The sequence below is a fragment of the Haliotis cracherodii genome, unplaced genomic scaffold (assembly GCF_022045235.1).
Source record: "Haliotis cracherodii isolate W230 unplaced genomic scaffold, xgHalCrac1.p SCAF_7, whole genome shotgun sequence".
In the NCBI taxonomy this organism is placed as follows: Eukaryota; Metazoa; Mollusca; class Gastropoda; order Lepetellida; family Haliotidae; genus Haliotis; species Haliotis cracherodii.
Genome location: NW_027266330.1, coordinates 23,322,264 through 23,341,633, shown reverse-complemented (window position 1 = coordinate 23,341,633; position 19,370 = coordinate 23,322,264). Strand labels below are relative to the sequence as shown.

The 19,370-nt window shown below is 40.9% G+C and overlaps 1 protein-coding gene across 10 annotated transcripts in view; it reads left to right on the top strand.

Annotated features, from left to right (window-relative positions):
- LOC139449102 (zinc finger protein 629-like) overlaps positions 1-19,370 on the top strand; it is a 61,252-nt gene that overhangs the window by 13,123 nt on the left and 28,759 nt on the right. Inside the window, exon 2 of one of the 10 annotated variants that reach the window (XM_071230583.1) lies at positions 18,464-19,103. The exons of 5 other annotated variants lie outside the window; for them this stretch is intronic. In XM_071230583.1, the coding sequence (XP_071086684.1) occupies positions 18,464-18,774 (311 nt within the window). In that variant the 3' untranslated portion in view covers positions 18,775-19,103. Of the gene's footprint in view, positions 1-1,344; positions 1,879-3,196; positions 4,032-6,258; positions 12,049-18,463; positions 19,104-19,370 lie in introns of those variants that run through there. 4 more of the 10 variants (XM_071230579.1, XM_071230575.1, XM_071230585.1 and 1 more) reach the window with 4 other exon arrangements.

Below are 19,370 nucleotides of genomic sequence, written 5' to 3'. Positions count from 1 at the left end.
TCATGAGGGGCGGTGGTAGAAACTAACAGTTTTAGTCCACTTGTCCTTATGATTATACCATATAGCCAAACCCTTAAAAATGGCGAATCTCTGCTAGTCCTTATGACACCTTATTGGACTTGCTAAATTGATCGATAATCGGAATTATCATTAACTATTAACGATTATTGATATGAAATTGTCATCGATCATGATTTACATAAACCATTGTGATGAAATAAAGTTTCGATTTACTGAAACAGACTTGTTACTGTCAATAATGTCAATCGTCGAAGGGGGCAGTCGGGCAACCTAGTGGTTAAAGTGTTCACTCGTCACGCCGAAGACCCGGGTTCGATTCCCGACATGGGTACAATGTGTGAAGCCCATTTCTGGTGTCCCCCGCCGTGATATTGCTGGAATATTGCTAAAAGCGGCGTAAAACCATACTCACTCACTCACTCACTCAATTGTCGAGGACGGAAAGCCACTGTTTTTGTTATATCTCAAATGTCCACGAAAACATATTTACGTATAAATGTGTCACTGCTCACCATGCTCATCAGTGACGTGAAATGTGTTGATTTCTTTCGGGACTTTCTCGCATATAATTGATTGATATTTAGTCAGCGATTATCGGTCTCTATAATCTATGTCGATAGCCAGTCCTAATGCCTTAACTATCAGGCACTTTTTGGCAAGGACTACAGGACTAGCCAATTTCAAAAAGCTTAGGAGATACTTGTTTTCTTTGGAAATCTTGTCGTGGTAAACCAAGGACTGGTCCAAAGGTAGTCGGGACTACTTGGATTTAACACCTGGTTTAAATCTCTGCTTGGATTCTGCTACTGTCAATCGAGAGTGTTTGACGTGAATGATGACTTTCTTATAGCATTAGGGGCGGTCGGGTTGCCTAGTGGTAAAGCTTTCGCTCGTCACGTGCGATTCCCGACATGTGTACAATGTGTGAAGCCCGCCGTGACATTGTTGGCATATTGCTAAAAGCGGCGTAAAACCATACTCACTCTTATCACATTTTGCATTTTGTTTTGTAAGGTGACACATTTAAAAACATCTTTGCACAACTACAACATCAATCGATACATGTTTTCGGCACAAAGTGTAAGGTATGGCCAGGTGTAAATAAGTGATGCATCTGTGAATCTGACACCCCTTGAAGTGTCTTGTAAGTGAAAAGTCTGGAAATAAGGATTCTTACTTGAAGTATTGGTACCCTACCTCCCCGGAATGGATAGATTGGGTTGACATATTTTCTTTAGAAATTGTCAAATGAAGCACTTCTGGCATATAAATATTGAAAAACCTTGACATATTTCTCCAGCCTGGCTTTTTTGTTACTTTCAGATTATGGCTATGGAAGGTGTGAGACATTAACCCATTCAATGACAGACTATTCTGAAAGTGGCACCTACAGGCAGCCATATTATTCTCAAACCACCAACCAATGTAGGAATCCTTTCCCTAAGAGTTATTACACAAACCTGTCTGCAACTCCAAAACAGAAAGAAGTGTTTCCATGCCAACAATGTGACAAAGTTTTTAACAGAAAGTGGGGGTTAATTTATCACGTCCAGGCTATCCATGAAAAAGTGACATTTGTTTGCGAGTGTGGAAAGTCCTACAAATATCAGAATGCTCTAGTTTACCATCAAAAGACTTGCCTTCTTCATGCGTCTCAAGGGCAGTGATCGGGAGCCTCACCACCAAGGTGTGATCTGTTGGGTTGTCCAATGTAAGTTTCAGGCAATTTGTTTAAAATAGAAATGTGTGTCTCAAGGGCAGTGATCGGGAACCTCACCACCAAGGTGTGATCTGTTGGGTTGTCCAATGCAAGTTTCAGGCAATTTGTTTAAACTAAAAATGTGTGTCTCAAGGGAAGTGATCGGGAACCTCACCACCAAGGTGTGATCTGTTGGGTAGTCCAATGGAAGTTTCAGGCAATTTGTTAAAACTAGAAACATGCATCTCAAGGGCAGTGATCGGGAACCTCACCACCAAGGTGTGATCTGTTGGGTAGTCCAATGCAAGTTTCAGGCAATTTGTTAAAACTAGAAACATGCATCTCAAGGGCAGTGATCGGGAACCTTACCACCAAGGTGTGACCTGTTGGGTTGTCCAATGCAAATTAAAGGCAATTTATTGAAACTAAGAACATCCATTCCAAGGCCAGTATCACCACCAAGGTGTTATTTGTTGGGTAGGCAAGTTACAATTTATTGATACTCAGAACAAGATATTTATAAAATGTCTGCTTTCACTAGGTGTACTAACCTATTGCTTTTGCATAGCTGCGGAATGTCACAAATGTTTCCATGTTTCGAATTTGCAAGTAATATGTGTTACTACGAACATGTCTTGTTTATGGAATGGTATGAATCTGTCCAATTAAGACACTAAACTCATATTATCATACATTGCTGCAGTAGAAACTGAGTGACAAAATCATCAATTGACAGTGTTCCCGTTTACTGGTAATTACCAGTTTTTACCGGTAAAATTTGGCTTGGACTGGTCATTCATGCGACTGCCAGTCCCTGTGGACCGGCAAATAGAATACCTTATAAATCTTTGTTGTTGAACAACACCGGCGATATTCATATAAGTATATTTTTTTAACAATGTCAGCTTGTCTGGCACCATCAGTTTCCCCTTGTCGATTTAAGTGCAAGGAAATAACATTTTGCCTTGCTTCGAGGTTAAATATTTATTTTTGGCGACTTAGTCTTGAAATATGAAACAAAAGAGGAGAAACATGATGTCGATGGAATTAAAACCAGGTAATTTTAATACGTTTTTTTATTCTTTGAAAGCTGGGACTGACAAAAATGAGTGGGGACTGGTAATTTTAGAGTTGCCAGTCCCAGTTTCAAAAGCCAGCGGGAACACTGGTTGAGTTTCAGAATCACATGGCTTGTTTGTAGTGTAGAAGATTTATATATCATCGGGCTTTGGTGTCCTGACCAGAATATTGCAACAAAATACTGGATGTAATATCTTTCAGCTTTCCTCATAAACTAAAGTATTGTTCTGTGAAGTTGCTGTAGTCAGTTATCAAACCATGTACCAAAAGTAGTTCACACATCAATCATACCTACAAAAAGATTACTCTGTAGTCTGAAACATAATTTATCACCCATATGTTTTGAAAATAATACATTATTGAGTTGCAACTAGACAGTACTTTTCCTTCTTTCAGATGGTGGCCAGATCGCAAACCATGTAGGCCTGGGTGGCTGGGAAGGGCTGGGTTATGATCACGGCCATTTTGCCACCGCTGGGACCGGCGATAGGGTTTTCCCCATTCCCACTGGGACAATTAGGATGGCAAACGTTTCTTGCCCTGAATGTGGGAAAATGTTTTCGTCACGAGGGGCACGATTTAACCATATGCAGGTTGTTCACAGGAAACAAACTTTCTCTTGTGTTTGTAATAAAGTTTATAAGTACAGAACTGGCTTGCTTGCTCATCAGAAGTGTTGTGACGTGTTTCTTTCAAGTGTATAAACAGTAGTTCTTGGTCAGATGGTTCATCAGAAGACGAGTTGTTCGGTGGTGCATAGAGTGAGGACCGTGTTTGAAATAATTTAAAACACAAGACAGTCGGGCAGGTGACCCATAAGTGTTGCCTGGCCATCTTCAAAGTTACCTGCCCGCATTCAGGCATTAAAAATATTGAAAAATGGCAAAAACTACGAGACAAATCACGTCTTGATTCAGCTGAAATAATGCAAATAATTACTTGAGAATGTACAAGGAGTTATAATAAAACTGAAGACTTAAGTAATCTTAAAATTATCTGCCGGACAGTCGGGCAGGTGGAGGAAAATTTCATGCAGCCCGACAGAATAAATTACCAGCCACGGGCAGGGGGCCGGCTGTTATTTCAGACACTTTAGTCAGGGACCAGGATCCGTGGATTCAAGTCTGTGATTTACCTGATGAGGATCTTTGGTCCGTCAGTGACTTATGCTCAGTGCTTTCTAGCAAGACTGTTCGGGGTGTCTGATTCACCGAGGTGTCAGTGCATCATAGTTTTACACCTGTGTCAAGATACGTATATTGTTTCAAAAGATAGTTTTACAATAACCTAGCTTGCATGCTAAATACGACTGCATGTTACTATGAACATGATCAGTTTTTATGCAAGAACAGTTCAACATTAGTATCATAGTACATATATTATTGTATCATGAAGCCACTCTGTCTGTTTTTCTTGCCATACGAATCCGCCGACTGTAAATATTGTTGAAATGGGGAATTGTTTTCTCTCCAGAATTTACTGTCTTACCTGATAGCACAGTGCACCCAAAAATATTTTCTGAACAAGGTCCCACTGAAGTTGACATAGATTTCTAATGGGTGTCAAAATAAAGTTGGTTGTTCCTGAATTTGATAGGATGCATGGACATTTTCTATTTTCTGTACAAGATGGCCTGTCATGCAGAAAACTAAAAAATAAATTGAATTGCTATTGGGGGTGACTATTGGTCTGGAAATCAATATTGCGATAACTATTGATATTGAAAGAAACTATCGCGATAACTATTGATACTGCCAGCAACTATTGTGATAAATATTGATAGTTTTCAGTGTATCATTTTAGATGGATCTTAGAGTTGAACTAAACCTTGGAACTGAAGTTTCCTTTGAATGTGATAACCATAACAACAAATAAAAAGTAAAGTTTGAGATATGAATGTGTTTTTTCTTTAACCTAATATTTTAAGAAAAAGAAACTTCCACGTTACCATGTATTAATTACTACCACTCATGATCAAAAGAAAAACAAATTTGAACAGTATTGCATGTATTTTATTGATATAGTAAATACAATCGAAATTATCGATATTACTAACTGAAATCAATACTATTGATCGGAAACTGTTTTAACAATCGATTTTTTTACTTTAAGTGCTTACCAATATCTATATGTCAATATTTCGATTTATCGTATCACCCCTTATTGCTATTTATTTCTTCTTCCTCACCTACTGACTGGTATTTTTCTGTTAAAACTCTGTAAAGCAAGTCAAAAATATGTGTGGCCTGACTGGAGTATTCTGAGGTGCATCTGTTCATATTGTGAAACCTCTAGTCCCTGGGGATCCTTCAAACATGAATCCTACATGCCAAGTAGGAATGCTGAACTATTTAAAACATCTTGTAGAGTTTTATGATAAAGTAAGGAAAAGATATATGGATGAACAACTTCTTTATTATAATTAGGAGCGATGTTTAGGTTTAGGTTCTAACATCGTTATCAAGCAAGTGCTTGATAACAGTGTTAGAACCTACACCAAAACGTCACTCCTTATTGTAATAAAGAAGTTGTTTATCCATATATCTTATCCTTACTTAGTACTCCAACTTCTAAATGCCTTTCAAAGACGTTACAGTTTTATGATGTTGTTTTTTTAAAGTGTTATCAGGCGAAATTTGTCATTTGATATTTTTCAGAACTTGAACAAAATTACGGAGTGTCCAGTAATTGGTTCAAGTGAAATTTATTGATCATCAAGTTATGTTAAATATTCAGACCTTTACTGTTATGACATTGGTCATTCATTTTATTTGGTAATCAATAAAGCGACATGATTATTAAACGTTTTGTTCAATGGCTAGTCTATTGACATCTATCAGAAGTTTTGTTCAGTCGTGAACCTCTAAGACCTGCATCACTCAGGGGGTGCCTCTCACATGGGGCTGACACGCAGTGGTATCACTGAAGTTCTGTTCAAAACAGTGTTATGCCAAACTCACTCACTCACTCGAGAAGGTCTTCAGCTTCCCATGCCTACCGAAAGGGCGACTGTGCTTGTCGTAAGAGGCAACTAAGGGGATCGGGTGGTCAGGCTCGCTCACTTGGTTGATGCATGTATTCGTATCATAATTGCGTGGTTGATGCTAATGATGTCAATCGCTAAATTGTCTGGTCCAGACCCGATTATTTACAGTCCGCCACCATATAGCTGGAATATTGCTGAGTGCGGCATTTAACGGCAAACAAACAAACACTCACTTACTCATTTTTATAGACTTCACAAGAAGAATGCACACTTAACCGTTCTTATGACAAATTTCCTTGCAGCAGGAAGTCCTACAACAGAGAATGTCAATAATGTGCCATGATTGTCAATTCAATCTTGAATAAATGTTTTCAAAAATTCCTAACATACATTTTATGTGATTATTTTCGAATAATGTACATCTGTATCAGACTGTCCGGAGAAATTAGCACAGCCTTTTTGTTACTTTCAGGTACGAGTTGTTTGGGCGGAAACAAAGCTGCCACTTCTGTAACTGTGCCTGATAGTAACTGGAGGACTCCTAAACCAGAATCTTTCACTCATATGCCTAGGGAAAACGTGCTCCAAATTCTTCCAGATGTATCCGTCTTTTTCGCAAATCGTAGTTCCTACCCTGACAAAAGTACCTTTCAGTGCCCCGAGTGTGAAAAGCAGTTCACGGCGTACAGTGCCCGGATGTATCACATAGAGTCTGTACACAGGCACAAGACGTTTCCGTGCAAGTGTGGCAAGGTGTACAAGTATCAACCAGGGCTGCTAAGACACAGCAAAGTCTGCCGTCTGCTCCTCCAGGCAAACGCACAGGGGCCGGACCAGTGATTTGTGGTGGGGTTGGACCAGTAAATGGGGAGAGGTGGAACGAGTGATTGGTTTGGGGCGGGATCAGTGATTTGTGTTTTGGGTCAGACCAATGAATGGGGATAGGTCGGACAAGTGATTGGTTTGGGGCCGGACCAGTGATTTGTGTTTTGGGTCAGACCAGTGAATGGGCAGAGGTCGGAAAAGTGATTGGTTTTGGGTTGGACCAGTGATTGGTGTTGGACCAGTGATTGGTGTTGGAGCAGTGATTGGTTTGGAGGTTGGAAAAGTGATTGATTTTATGGTTGGGGGGTGAGGTCAGACCAGTGATAGATTTGGGGGTTGGGCCAGTGATAGATTTGGGGTTTGGACCAGTGATAGATTTGGGGGTTGGACCAGTGATCGGGTTTTGGTCTACTGAATTGGCGAGGTTTGCAGTTGGCAATCATGTTTTATTGATCGGGATGGATTGATCTGCTGAGCCTTCATAAACTGACCACAGATGCTGTATCTCCCTGCCTCGTATGCCACTGGTCTTATTTTGGGAGTTTTAAAATTCTGACTGCTATCAGTCTTATGAGAAACCAATCAATGTGTTTGTTCAAGAACTTTATTGACAAATATTGGGTACTTAAAAAACAATTCTGTCAATGAATCTAGACTAGCACAAGTTTCAAAGCTCTTTGTGGAATGGAGATACCATATCCTTTCAGGGTTAGATTTCCTAAATCTCCTTCTTAAAGTTACTGGCCCTTCTCCAAACTAACTGGTCTTCAACTACCAAACAGGGCTCTGAACATTTTAAAACCCGTCACCCTTATAATGTTTTTTCCCTGCACTCTGAGATTAAATCTTGGCTTCCAGTTGCCTCATGTGAAAACAAAACAGAAGTTGTTGTACATACCATTGCAAATTAGCGGCCGGTTATGATTCTACCGATATGATCCAATTAGAAAATTACACATACACGCAGGAGTAAAGTTTTGACTAGCCTGACAGTCCATCTACTTCTTTCTGTAAGCCCTGTGTATTTGTAACTGGCCTTGGTCCAACGGGCCAGCAGTTAAATCGACCCCTGTCTAAGTGCCTAAACTAAGTGACCCTAGCAGGCAAATTGGGAAACAAACTGATAAAAAATGGCATTTTTTAAAGATCATGTTTTCTTAAATTTATATATATTTAAACATATTTTAACATTGTATTTTGTGATTGCATTTAATGCAGTAATATACAACTAAGCACAAACCTTATTCCACTTTATTGACCCTGTTAATTAACAGTTTTATACAAATTAGCTGTACAAAGCCAAACAGTTATCAGCTGGTAATTATAACTTGGGAATTTTTACTGACATTTGCTGCCGATATGGTGCCGAATATCAGCCTCTGGGCATTTCAAGACAAAACCCTGTAGTACCTGTCCATATGACTCATTTTTGGACATTTGGTTTTTTAATGTGAAGGAAACTTTCTTATCTCATCAGTTGGGTTTTACCTTAAGAATTTTAATCAGCATTTGTTAAGTAGGTTGATATTAATTATGCAGAGGAAGGAATGTAATGACGTACATGCTGAGTTTGTGTTGATCTTATTTCTAATGTTGTAGATTTTGCTCGGTGTTTGTGTGGTATTGTAATTCATTTGTTCAGAACGAGTTGTAGGCGTGCTTGTTTTTGATATATCCACTGGATAAAAGTTTAACCGGATTCGTTGATTCGCGTCAGAATTCCAATGATCCACACATATACTGCTCTGAAGGCGTTAGGTTAGTGAAATGGCAAGGGGCGCGGGTGTCCCAGTCGTCTAATGCGCCGGGAATCGCTGTGCAGAGTTGCGTCCCTTCTGCATGCCAGAAACCTATGATTGTGGGTTTGAATCCCGGTTCGCCCCGATTATGTTTCTAGGTTTGTCAGCACCATACCCGTGCTCGTGGGTTTCACTGAAGTGGTAAACGTCTGAGACCTGCATCACTTCGGACTTTCCTCCGACATTAAGCTGACACGCCGTGATATAACTGGAATACTGTTAAAAGCGGCGTTAAACCCAACTCACTCACTAGTGAAATGGAAACTGTTGTAAATGCTTGCAACAAGAACATTACAAAGTTTCTCACAGAACTGTGATCCAATTTACAGCTGATCCATCATGTTGATGCCATGTGATCCACTTAAATATGTACATATCCAATAGGTAATTTCCTATTCAGTAAGCATATTGTGTGTTGTGTTTATGTAAAGTAAGCCAACTCATACATTCTGTGTAGTGCTTGTGGATTTTCATCATTTCATTAAGTCCATGTTGGAGTGATCTTATAGCATGGGTGTGTTGAAATGATACCATGGATTTGATTAAATATATTCTATCCTGAGAAGGACATGTTCAGTAATGTTGCAAGATGCCAAGGTATGAGAAACTAAAACAATGTTTGACACAAGCATTGCTACATCTTCTCACAGAACCAGCTAGGGGCGTTGGGGTAGCCTAGTGGTTAAAGTGTTCGCTCATCATGCCGAAGACCCGAGTTTGATTCCCCATGTGGGTCCAATGCGTGAAGCCGTTTTCTGGTGTCCCCCGCCGTGATATTGCTGGAATATTGCTAAAAGCGGCGTAAAACCATACTCACTCACTCAAACCACCAGCTGGTTGTCTAGTGGCAGAGTGGCCGCTCGGAGAGCGGAAGGTCCAGAGGTCGATCCCCGGACGCGTCATACCAAAAAATGTTAAAAGATGGTACTTGTTGACAGGGTCTGGCGCTCAGCATTAAGGAGCTAAAACAAGGACTGGTCGGCTCGGAGTCAGTATACTGTGTCTGAGTGGGGTTTTCATGTCAAACTGCGGCATGGTATCTAGATCGGCATTAGTCTAGACTAGTACAAGCAGCCACACACACACACACACGTGCATGCACGTTGCTATATAAGTGCTCAAATCTTGGACGCGACGTTAAACCCTATTTCACCTCACCTCTACTTTTTGGTGGCTGGCACTATTTTGTTTACACATGCTGAAGCTTTTCTGAATGCATCAATGAGAGTTCTTCTTTGGACAACTCTTTTGGCCAAGGTGATGCCTTGCTACATACAAATGTTGGTATTTTGATTATACATGTAGTAATTTTGTCTTTCATTTCCATTTACACACTTGTGTAAATGCCAGAATCATGCTGTTTTAGTTGCATGGGGTCAAGTCTGATGCAGAGGACAAAATGTTTCAAAACTGACATTTTTGTTACTTTCAGGTTGCGACTATGGGAGCTCTCTCAGACTTGACCCGTCAAGCAATGCTATACATCAGGGGAATATGGTTACATTTGCTCACGGTCAGAATAGCGCATTCGTTACAAGTCATAATACAACTTATTCCAATTCATCAGGGCTTCAGCGAACTTTAAAAGGGTTTCCATGTTTAAAATGTGGACGGAGTTTTGCCAGTGCTGGAGCAAGACATAATCATGTTCAGGCGGTGCATGACAAGATAAAGTTTACATGTGTGTGTGGGAAGGTGTATGCATACCAGCAAGGATTGATACACCACAGGAAGACATGTGTCATGTGTGTTAGTGCTTAGAGGATTTAAAGGGAAATATAACCTGTTGGTTTCGTGCCTGTTACTGTGGAGTGTTGCAGTCCAGTTATTCCAGCTTGATTATATGTATACAATAAGTCTTCGGACATCTTGAACAAAATGATCTCAGTGCTATGACTGTTTATGTGTGAGTTTTGAGCATCGTATTTCTAAAATCACTTTGTGCACATGGCCCCTGACCAGGCAGCCCAGTGACTGCAGGAGCATAAGCAAGGCATTCACTGACCATGTTAGTTCCTTGGTTTCACTGGGGCACGGGTGGCCCAGTCGTCTAAGGCGCCACAATTCGCTGTGCAGAGTTGCGTCCCTTCGGCACGCCAGAAACTTATGATTGTGGGTTCGAATACCGGTTCACCCGGATTAAGTTTGTAGGTTTGTCAGCACCATACCCATGCTCGTGGGTTTCACCGAAGTGGTAAACGTCTGAGACCTGCATCACTTTCGGCTTTTCTCCCACATTAAGCTGACACGCCGGGTAGAAAAGGTCTTCAACACCCTATGCTTGCCGTAAAAGGCGACTATGCTTGTCGAAAGAGGTGAATAGCGGGATCGGGTGGTCAGGCTTGCTAACTTGGTTGATGCATATCATCGTACCCCAATTGCGTGGATCGATGCTCATGATGTCAATCACTGTATTGTCTGGTCCAGACTCTATTAATTACAGACCGCCATCATATAGCTAGAATATTGCTGAGTCTGGCTCTGTCTGCCGGTAACGTGGGCCGGTAGCAAACAAAAATACTGGTCCTGGTCCCATGATTGATAATAATAGACTATGTACGACAGCTATTTTTGAACAGCCACATTGATAGTAATTTGTCAAGTCATAACGAGGATTATGATCTTGTCAACCAATCACAGATAATGTCTTCTAACGTGACATTTCGTAAAGGATATCAGAAATAATTGGTTATAATCAATTAATGCATTACTTTCGATTATCGATTTAGGATGAACCAATCATCAAGCAGGATTTTACCACCAGTTCCCAATACTACTGACACGTCTTCATTTGCCTCACAACATGGCCTTTCTGTATTATGTTACCGTTGAATTCAGCTGTGGTCACTTGGGCACTAAATATATTTCTGTTGGCCGAGGTATGGAAGGTTGTATACACGTTATGGATATATTATTCCACAAGTAAAAGCCTGCTGTCAGTCGTACGTTTGACATGATGTGTTTATGAAATGTATATCACCGGACAAATTGAAAACTGACCTTACTCTATTTATGACGACTAATCAAAAATTGTATTTTGTGATAGTTGCTTCGTTAGTTGCATTCAAGCCTAGTTGAATTTCAAGCATAATACTGAAAATATCTCAGACTCAATGTGTTTCAGCAAGTATATCCTATTCACATTTATGATAAAACTGTAGTGAGAGTGAGTGAGTGAGTGAGTTGGGTTCAACGCCGCTTTTTAACAGTATTCCAGTTATATCACGGTGTGTCAGCTTAATGTCGGAGGAAAGCCCAAAGTGATGCAGGTCTCAAACATTCACCACTTTCATGAAACACACGAGCACGGGTATGGTGCTGACAAACCGAGAAACAAAATCGAGGCGAACCGGGATTCGAACCCACACTCATAGGTTTCTGGCGTGCCCTAGGGAGCATGATTCTATGATTTGCAAATTTTATTTTATTTTTAATATTTGAGAAATGTTTGAAACAACATTTATATCCTTGTAAAGTAAGATTTTGAACATGCATGTTATGCAGTCTTTGTAAAAAAAACAAAAAACAATCCAACTGGTTGCTATGGACAAATGATGGTGAAATATTATTGATACAAAGATTGTGATATTTGTCCGTTGTATGCCTTATTTACCAAACAATCTGTTTCTACTGACTTGTGGTGCATTGGAAATATCATACAATTTGTGATGATGTAAAATATATTATTTGAAAAAAAATAATAAATTATTCCAAATGGACCAGTGTCTTTTTGTTATTTTCAGACACATATGACAAACACTACTATGGCATAGGTCAAGGACACGGAAGAATGATTCAGGGATCTCAAGTCGGGTTCAGTAAACCCAATTACCAAGATCATGTCCCTCCTACCTCTGTTCCGCCTGCGGGCAAGTACCCTTGCCCTCAATGTAACAAAGCCTTTGCAAGTCTAGGTTCGAGGCGTAACCATGTCAAATCCATTCATGACAGGGTGACATTTTCGTGTGTTTGTGGGAAGGTGTATGTCTATGAATCCGGCCTGGCATATCACAAGAAGTTTTGCCCTGTTTCTCTGGCATCAACGTCATAATTGTAATTGAGGATTTGAATTAACAAATTTTATTGGGAGGAACTGCTTTGTGAAGACTTGCAATGCAAGAATGACAATCAATTTTCAGTCACTGGTTGGGAACCTAATTGGTAGGACGTGTCTTCCAGTCCATGGTTGATCTCAGTCTTGTGTCAATGAAAACACTCATCCGTGGATTGCAGCGAATGGTTTGATACTGTCTGATGTTATGGATGTTCTTTTGGTGGACAGTTAAGATTCACTCGCGTATTCGGTTGAATGGTAATACCTGGGGCCCATTCTACAAAGTCGTGATTGCGCTCAGGCGATTGTGGCTTCCATACATTAACGTAGACTTAAGACAGTCGTAGTGTTATCATCGCTATGTGGAAAGGAGCTCAGGAAAAGACATTCATCACTAAGTGGTTACTCCCACACCAAGCTCACCCTGTTGATGTCGTAAGAGGTGACTGACAGACTGACTGGTTGATGCATGTCATCGTATCCCTATTGCTTGGATCGATGTTCATGATGTCAATCACTGGATTGTCTGGTCCAGATTCAATTGTTTACAGACCGCCATTGTATATCTGAAATATTGCTGAGTGCGGCGTAAAACAACAAACGAACAAACCCACACCACACCAAACCACACCACACCACACCACACCACACCACAGAAACCCAATTGCGTGGATCGATGCTCATGATGTCAATCACTGGATTGTCTGGTCCAGACTCAATTATTTACAGACCGCCGTCATATAGCTGGAATACTGCTGAGTGCGGCATTAAACAAACAAACAAACAAACAAAACTTAATATGTATTCTTTGTGTGTTAAAAATATGAGTTGGAAATAAAAATACCAGAACTGGATCAGTCTCTTCCTGTTGTTTTCAGACCCTCATGACAAACACTCCCATGGCGTAGGTCAAGGACACGGAGGAATGATTCAAGGATCTCATGTGGGGTCAAGTGGACCCACTTATCAGGACCATGACCCCTCTGTACCGCCTGTGGGCAAGTTCCCCTGCCCATACTGTCACAAAGCCTATGCTAGTTACAGTTCCCGGCGGAATCACATCAAGTCCATTCACGACAGAGTGACCTTCTCCTGTGTTTGTGGGAAGGTGTATATCTACGAATCTGGTTTAGGGTACCACAAGAAGTTTTGCCCCATGTGTGTGGCACCAACTTAATAATTTGTGAATTTGCGACAGCTTTGAGTGAAGGGGGTCAAAGAAGTGCCTATTGAACTGCTGCACATGGGATTCTCATCGTTCTGTTTGAGCGTTTTCATTTTGGAGTGGAACAATCAGGTCATGATGTTGACTACATATTCAACAGGATGTGCTCACTTTGTCATGAGAAGATGATTAATGTCATTCAAAAGGGGGCGATCAGGTTGCCTAGTGGTTAAAGCGTTCGCTCAAGACCTGGGTTCAATTCCCGACATGGGTACAATGTGTGAATCCCATTTCTGGTGTCCCCGGCCGTGATATTGCTGGAATATTGCTAAAAGTGGCATAAAACCATACTCACTCACTCACTCATTCAAAAGGACATTATTCATGGAAAAATCATTTTCTATAAACATTCCATAATTAGGTGTACTATTTGTACCAACATTTCGTGACTTGTGATGGGAAATTGATATTGGACATACCGTATTCCACGTAATAAGCGCCCAGCTCTAATAAGCGCCCACGGCGATATTTGCTAATATATTGACTAGTGAACAATCCCAGTTGGCACCCCTGCCGATTGATCAATGTACACTACTTATTTTTTTGCGAATAACACGCACTTGTGTGTTATATGCACCCTTAATTATGGGCAATTAAATGCTGGAAAAATATATTTGTCGTACATAAACATTTCAGACTGTCGGCATAAACCACGAAATTATCTTTCAACCCGTTTTTTTCACCAAAATAATATTCTAATAAGAGCCTCCTATTTCTAATTTTGAGAGCGCCCTGGGCGCTTATTACGTCGAATACGGTATTGATGTTTTGATTACCTTGAAAGCTATGTGTTTTTGCTGCCTGATGGTAATTCCTCATACGTTTCTCGTACTCCAGTTAAGTGCAGAACTTTTATTCATGTGAATGTTAATAAATGTTCTTTCATCTTTTCTCGTTTGCATTATCATCATCTTAATAAACCGTAAATATAACTGAAACTTTTTTATGGAGCGTCCACTACGTATGAGCAGTGAGCTGCAAGCAGAGTGATGTCACTCACGACTGGTGTGTTGTGTATTAATCAATACTGCACTTCTGAGATCATTATAATAGACAAAATATGGATTGATTCAATGCTAAAATGGTGTGTTTTTATCAGTGGTGTAACTGTACAGCGATACAGTTTTGATTCATATCGCGATATGAGCCTCACGATACGATACATTGATTTACATCCCCTGTATCATGATACATATGATACATTACTAGTTATACCTTTGTAAAAATACATGAATAATAACAAATTATCGAAGATCCAGCTTACTCAGATTCTGTAGTATTTCCTGGTTGGCTATAAATAGCATGATATTCACATTACAGACCGCCATCATATAGCTGGAATATTGCTGAGTGCATTGTAAAACAACCAACCAACCAACCAAGAATAGAAACAGCTTTTTTGTTGTTTTCAGATTTCAATGACAACTATTTCCCCGATCCTAGTACAGCTGCATGCGGACAAGCGCAGTATTCTAACATGGATTACAATATGGTCCGTGGCCAGCGTTACCCAAACACTGAGCCGACCAAGGGGAGTCATCCCTGCTCTCAGTGCAACAAAGCATTTGCCAGTCAGGGGGCGCTCTGGAACCATACCAAATCTATTCACGAAAACATGTCCTTTCCTTGTGTATGTGGCAAGGTGTACGTGTACAAGTCAAGTCTGTTGTTTCACAAGAAGTCCTGTGTTCAGTGTTTGTCGTCGTCATCGTCCTGACTCCATCACTGATGTGGAACTTGATCAGATGCCACAAGCAATATCGCTATGATATCGCTGATATCACCCCACAAGCGATTCCATTCACCATGAAATATTTTTGTTTGTTTGTGTAATGCCGAACTCAGCAATATTCCAGCTATATGACGGAGGTCTGTAAATATTTGAGTCTGGACCAGACAATCCAGTGATTGACATCATGAGCATCGATCCACGCTATTGGGATACGATGATATGCATCAACCAAGTCAGCGAGCCTGACCACCCTGACCCCCTTAGTCGCCTCTTCCAACAAGCATGATCGCCTCTTACGGCAACATGGGTTGCTTGAGACCTATTCTACCCCGGATCTTCTCTGGTCTCACCATTAAATAACATTTGATTCACTGTGATGAAACTTTAAGTGTGCTGACCATATGGTTTTTAATAACCAACCACAGTTCCGGGCCCGTTCAGCTAAAATTAATGAAGGTGTGTGTGATTATGAAAACTGAAAACAAAACAAATCATGCACACTACCTTGTATGGCAAATGGATTTTATTGCATTAAAAAAGAAGTTTTGTTGTTCATTCCGTCTTTTGTGATGCAGTCTGGGTTTCTGTCTGCAAATCGACTGAGCGTTTGAAAACAGTATCCTTACTGAGACTTTTCAATATGAAACCTGTAGAGTAAGTCCAAACGTTTTAAGTTACCAAAGCTGAACATGATAAATGAAAATGGTGGCAAAAGGGACAATGGACATGGATGATTTCACATCTTAAAATTCCAAAGGTGTTAACTCTTTCAACACCACAGGCCGGTACACTGGCCACTGATGTTTAATGCCAAAATATATGCATGAGAAATCTATGTCACAGCTCGTAACCTAGCACGATATGTCCACAAAGTTCCATATGGTTAATATAGGAATTTATCATACACTAAGGTGGTATCCATTGCTGTAATTTTATTGATTTGAAGGTCACATGCTTGAATTTGACCAATCATGATCCTTGCAAGCGTCACTAGAAACCAATTTCTATCCAATAAAATCGCACACAACAGCTACGAAAATACACCAGGGGAGGTGACTATCATATTATTGAAGTCCGCTTTCTCATGATACCAAAGATTGAACGATTTGTCGCACCTGTTGTTCATATTAAGTTTCGAAAAGAATGTATTTGCTGGTATTTTCTCATGATACTGAGCGGAAAGGCACTGTTAGGGAAATGGGTGATGCCAGATAATATTTAAAATTCTTTTTGAAATAATTTTCCGATTACGTACAATGACAATAACAAAAATAGGTTAGTGGATTTTACGAAAATCGTCAAATTTTCTCTTCCTTGGTGCTTAATCTGGACGCTTGATATTTACATCCTTTGATGAGAACAGCATGGATTTCTTCGCCATTTCCATGACACAATCTAGGCATTCATTTGAAGTTAGTTTCTGGATCAGTTTTAATTTAGCTGGTGGGCAGAAACTTTTGTTGAACATGCTTGAGACATTGCTCAAAGTAGATATTTAGGATTTCTTGTAGGGTATGGGTGCATGGCCCAGTATGGCCCCACAATTCGCTGAGTTTTGTCCCTTTGGCATACCAGGATCCTAGGACTGTGGGTTGGAATCGGTGCTCACAGACTGTGTGTGCCACGACTGGATATCCGAGGGCCAGCATGTTAAATATTTCTTCAATGATGAGGGCATTTGGAAGATTTCTTTTATGAGATCAGTAACTGAAAGTTTGTGATCAGATAGCCATTCAGTGGTGCATGTTTTGGTGTTTTGCGATCTGCACAAGGCTCATGTTGGCAGCATCCATTGATGAGAGTGTTGTCATATTCCACTCTTGGGAATAGAACAAGCTTTTTTGTTACTTTCAGATGGCCAGGGTTTAAGCAGTTCCCATATCAATAGACATGGCAACACAATGGTGGAACGTGAATGTGACTGGCAATACGGACTCGGGGTCCTGCCCTCGGCATCAGAAACCTTTCCATGTCTCTACTGTGATAAGGTGTTTTCAGGGCCAGGTGCTCGGACAAATCATGTGCGCTCCATTCATCAGAAAGTGAAATTTATCTGTGTGTGTGGAAAGGTCTACGTTTATCAGTCCAGTCTTCTGAATCACAAGAAAACCTGTTTCATGTGTGTGGCTCCACCTCCATCTTGAAGGAACTTGAGTTTAGAGTATGAGGAGGTCTGTGTACTCCAGTGATGTGTTGTCACAGGAAATCATTTACTGGGCAAGACAGTCTGTTACGATGTCGGCTTGATGTGTAGATTACGTCTTTGACTAAGGAATGGCCTGCCTGCATTGATAGTGTCAATAGCAGAAGAAATCATGTACCCTATATGATGTGATCTGACAGCTATATGTCCGAGTCTTTGACTAAGGGATGGCCTGCCTCGATAGTATCAGTAGCAGTAGAAATCACGTACCCGATATGATGTGACACAACAATTTTATGTCCGAGTCTTTGACTAAAGGAAGGTCTGTTTGTTTCACCTGTTGAAGGTCGAGTGCCTAAATACTGGAATTTCAGCACGAGTGTTGTGAACATGAATATAATGTTCTATTTATTACTGAAGGAGATGATGTGTACATACAGAGAGAAATTTTAGTGTTTACCTATCAGGACAGCAAGTCGCAACAGCAGCGGAACCACAATTTGTTGAATGACGTCAAAATTCTTCAGCTATGACGTAGTTTCTAGTATGACATCATTCCAACCTCACGTCACAATAAGATTCGAATGACATCAACAGTGTCATCCGGATGACTCGTGACGTGATATGACCTCAGGTAGGGCACGTTTGATTTTTATGAACCCCCTTATGTTTGCCCTCGTAGGTAATGATATACTGAACTAGTTGTACGACTAATGGAATAGTAAGCAGGGATAAGCGCCAAGGTATGACTCATTTTGATTCTGTTTTTCGTAAAATGGATCCGAGAAAACAATCCCAATTTCAGGTATTCTGCTTGCGTCCTGTGTATTCAAGATTCATTTCAATACTGTTGTCTTCCAAGTGAATGGATTGGAAAAAAAGCCTTTTGTTGATTTCAGGTTTTCATGGTTCAAGGTACCTTGGTCCAATTGGGGGCATCCGATTGAAAGATCCAGCTTCCTTTACACTTGTGGCTGCAGGCAGAATCCCCGGCCCCCAAACAAATCCAGAGGGGTGTATAGGGAGCCATCCATGCTTCCACTGTGACAAGACTTTCTCGAGTCACGGGGCAAGGTGGAACCATATTCAGTCCATTCATAAAAAAGTCTCCTTTTCGTGTGTTTGTGGGAAGGTGTATGTGTATCAGTCAAGTTTGTCGTTTCACAGGAAGACTTGCCCAATGTGTGTGGTGGTCTCCTCCCCAACGTAACGGAGATGTCAAGTTTGTCGTTTCACAGGAAGACTTGCCCAATGTGTGTGGTGGTCTCCTCCCCATCGTAACGGAGATGTCCAGTTTTGTTGTTTCACAGGAAGACTTGCCCAATGTGTGTGGTGGTCTCCTCCCCATGGTAACGGAGATGTCAAGTTTGTCGTTTCACAGGAAGACTTGCCCAATGTGTGTGGTGGTCTCCTCCCCATGGTAACGGAGATGTCAAGTTTGTCGTTTCACAGGAAGACTTGCCCAATGTGTGTGGTGGTCTCCTCCCCATGGTAACGGAGATGTCAAGTTTGTCGTTTCACAGGAAGACTGCCCAATGTGTGTGGTGGTCTCCTCCCCATGGTAACGGAGATGTCAAGTTTGTCGTTTCACAGGAAGACTTGGCCAATGTGTGTGGTGGTCTCGTCCCCATGGTAACGGAGATGTCAATTTTGTCATTTCACAGGAAGACTGCCCAATGTGTGTGGTGGTCTCCTCCCCATGGTAACGGAGATGTCAAGTTTGTCGTTTCACTGGAAGACTTGCCCAATGTGTGTGGTGGTCTCCTCCCCATGGTAACGGAGATGTCAAGTTTGTCGTTTCACAGG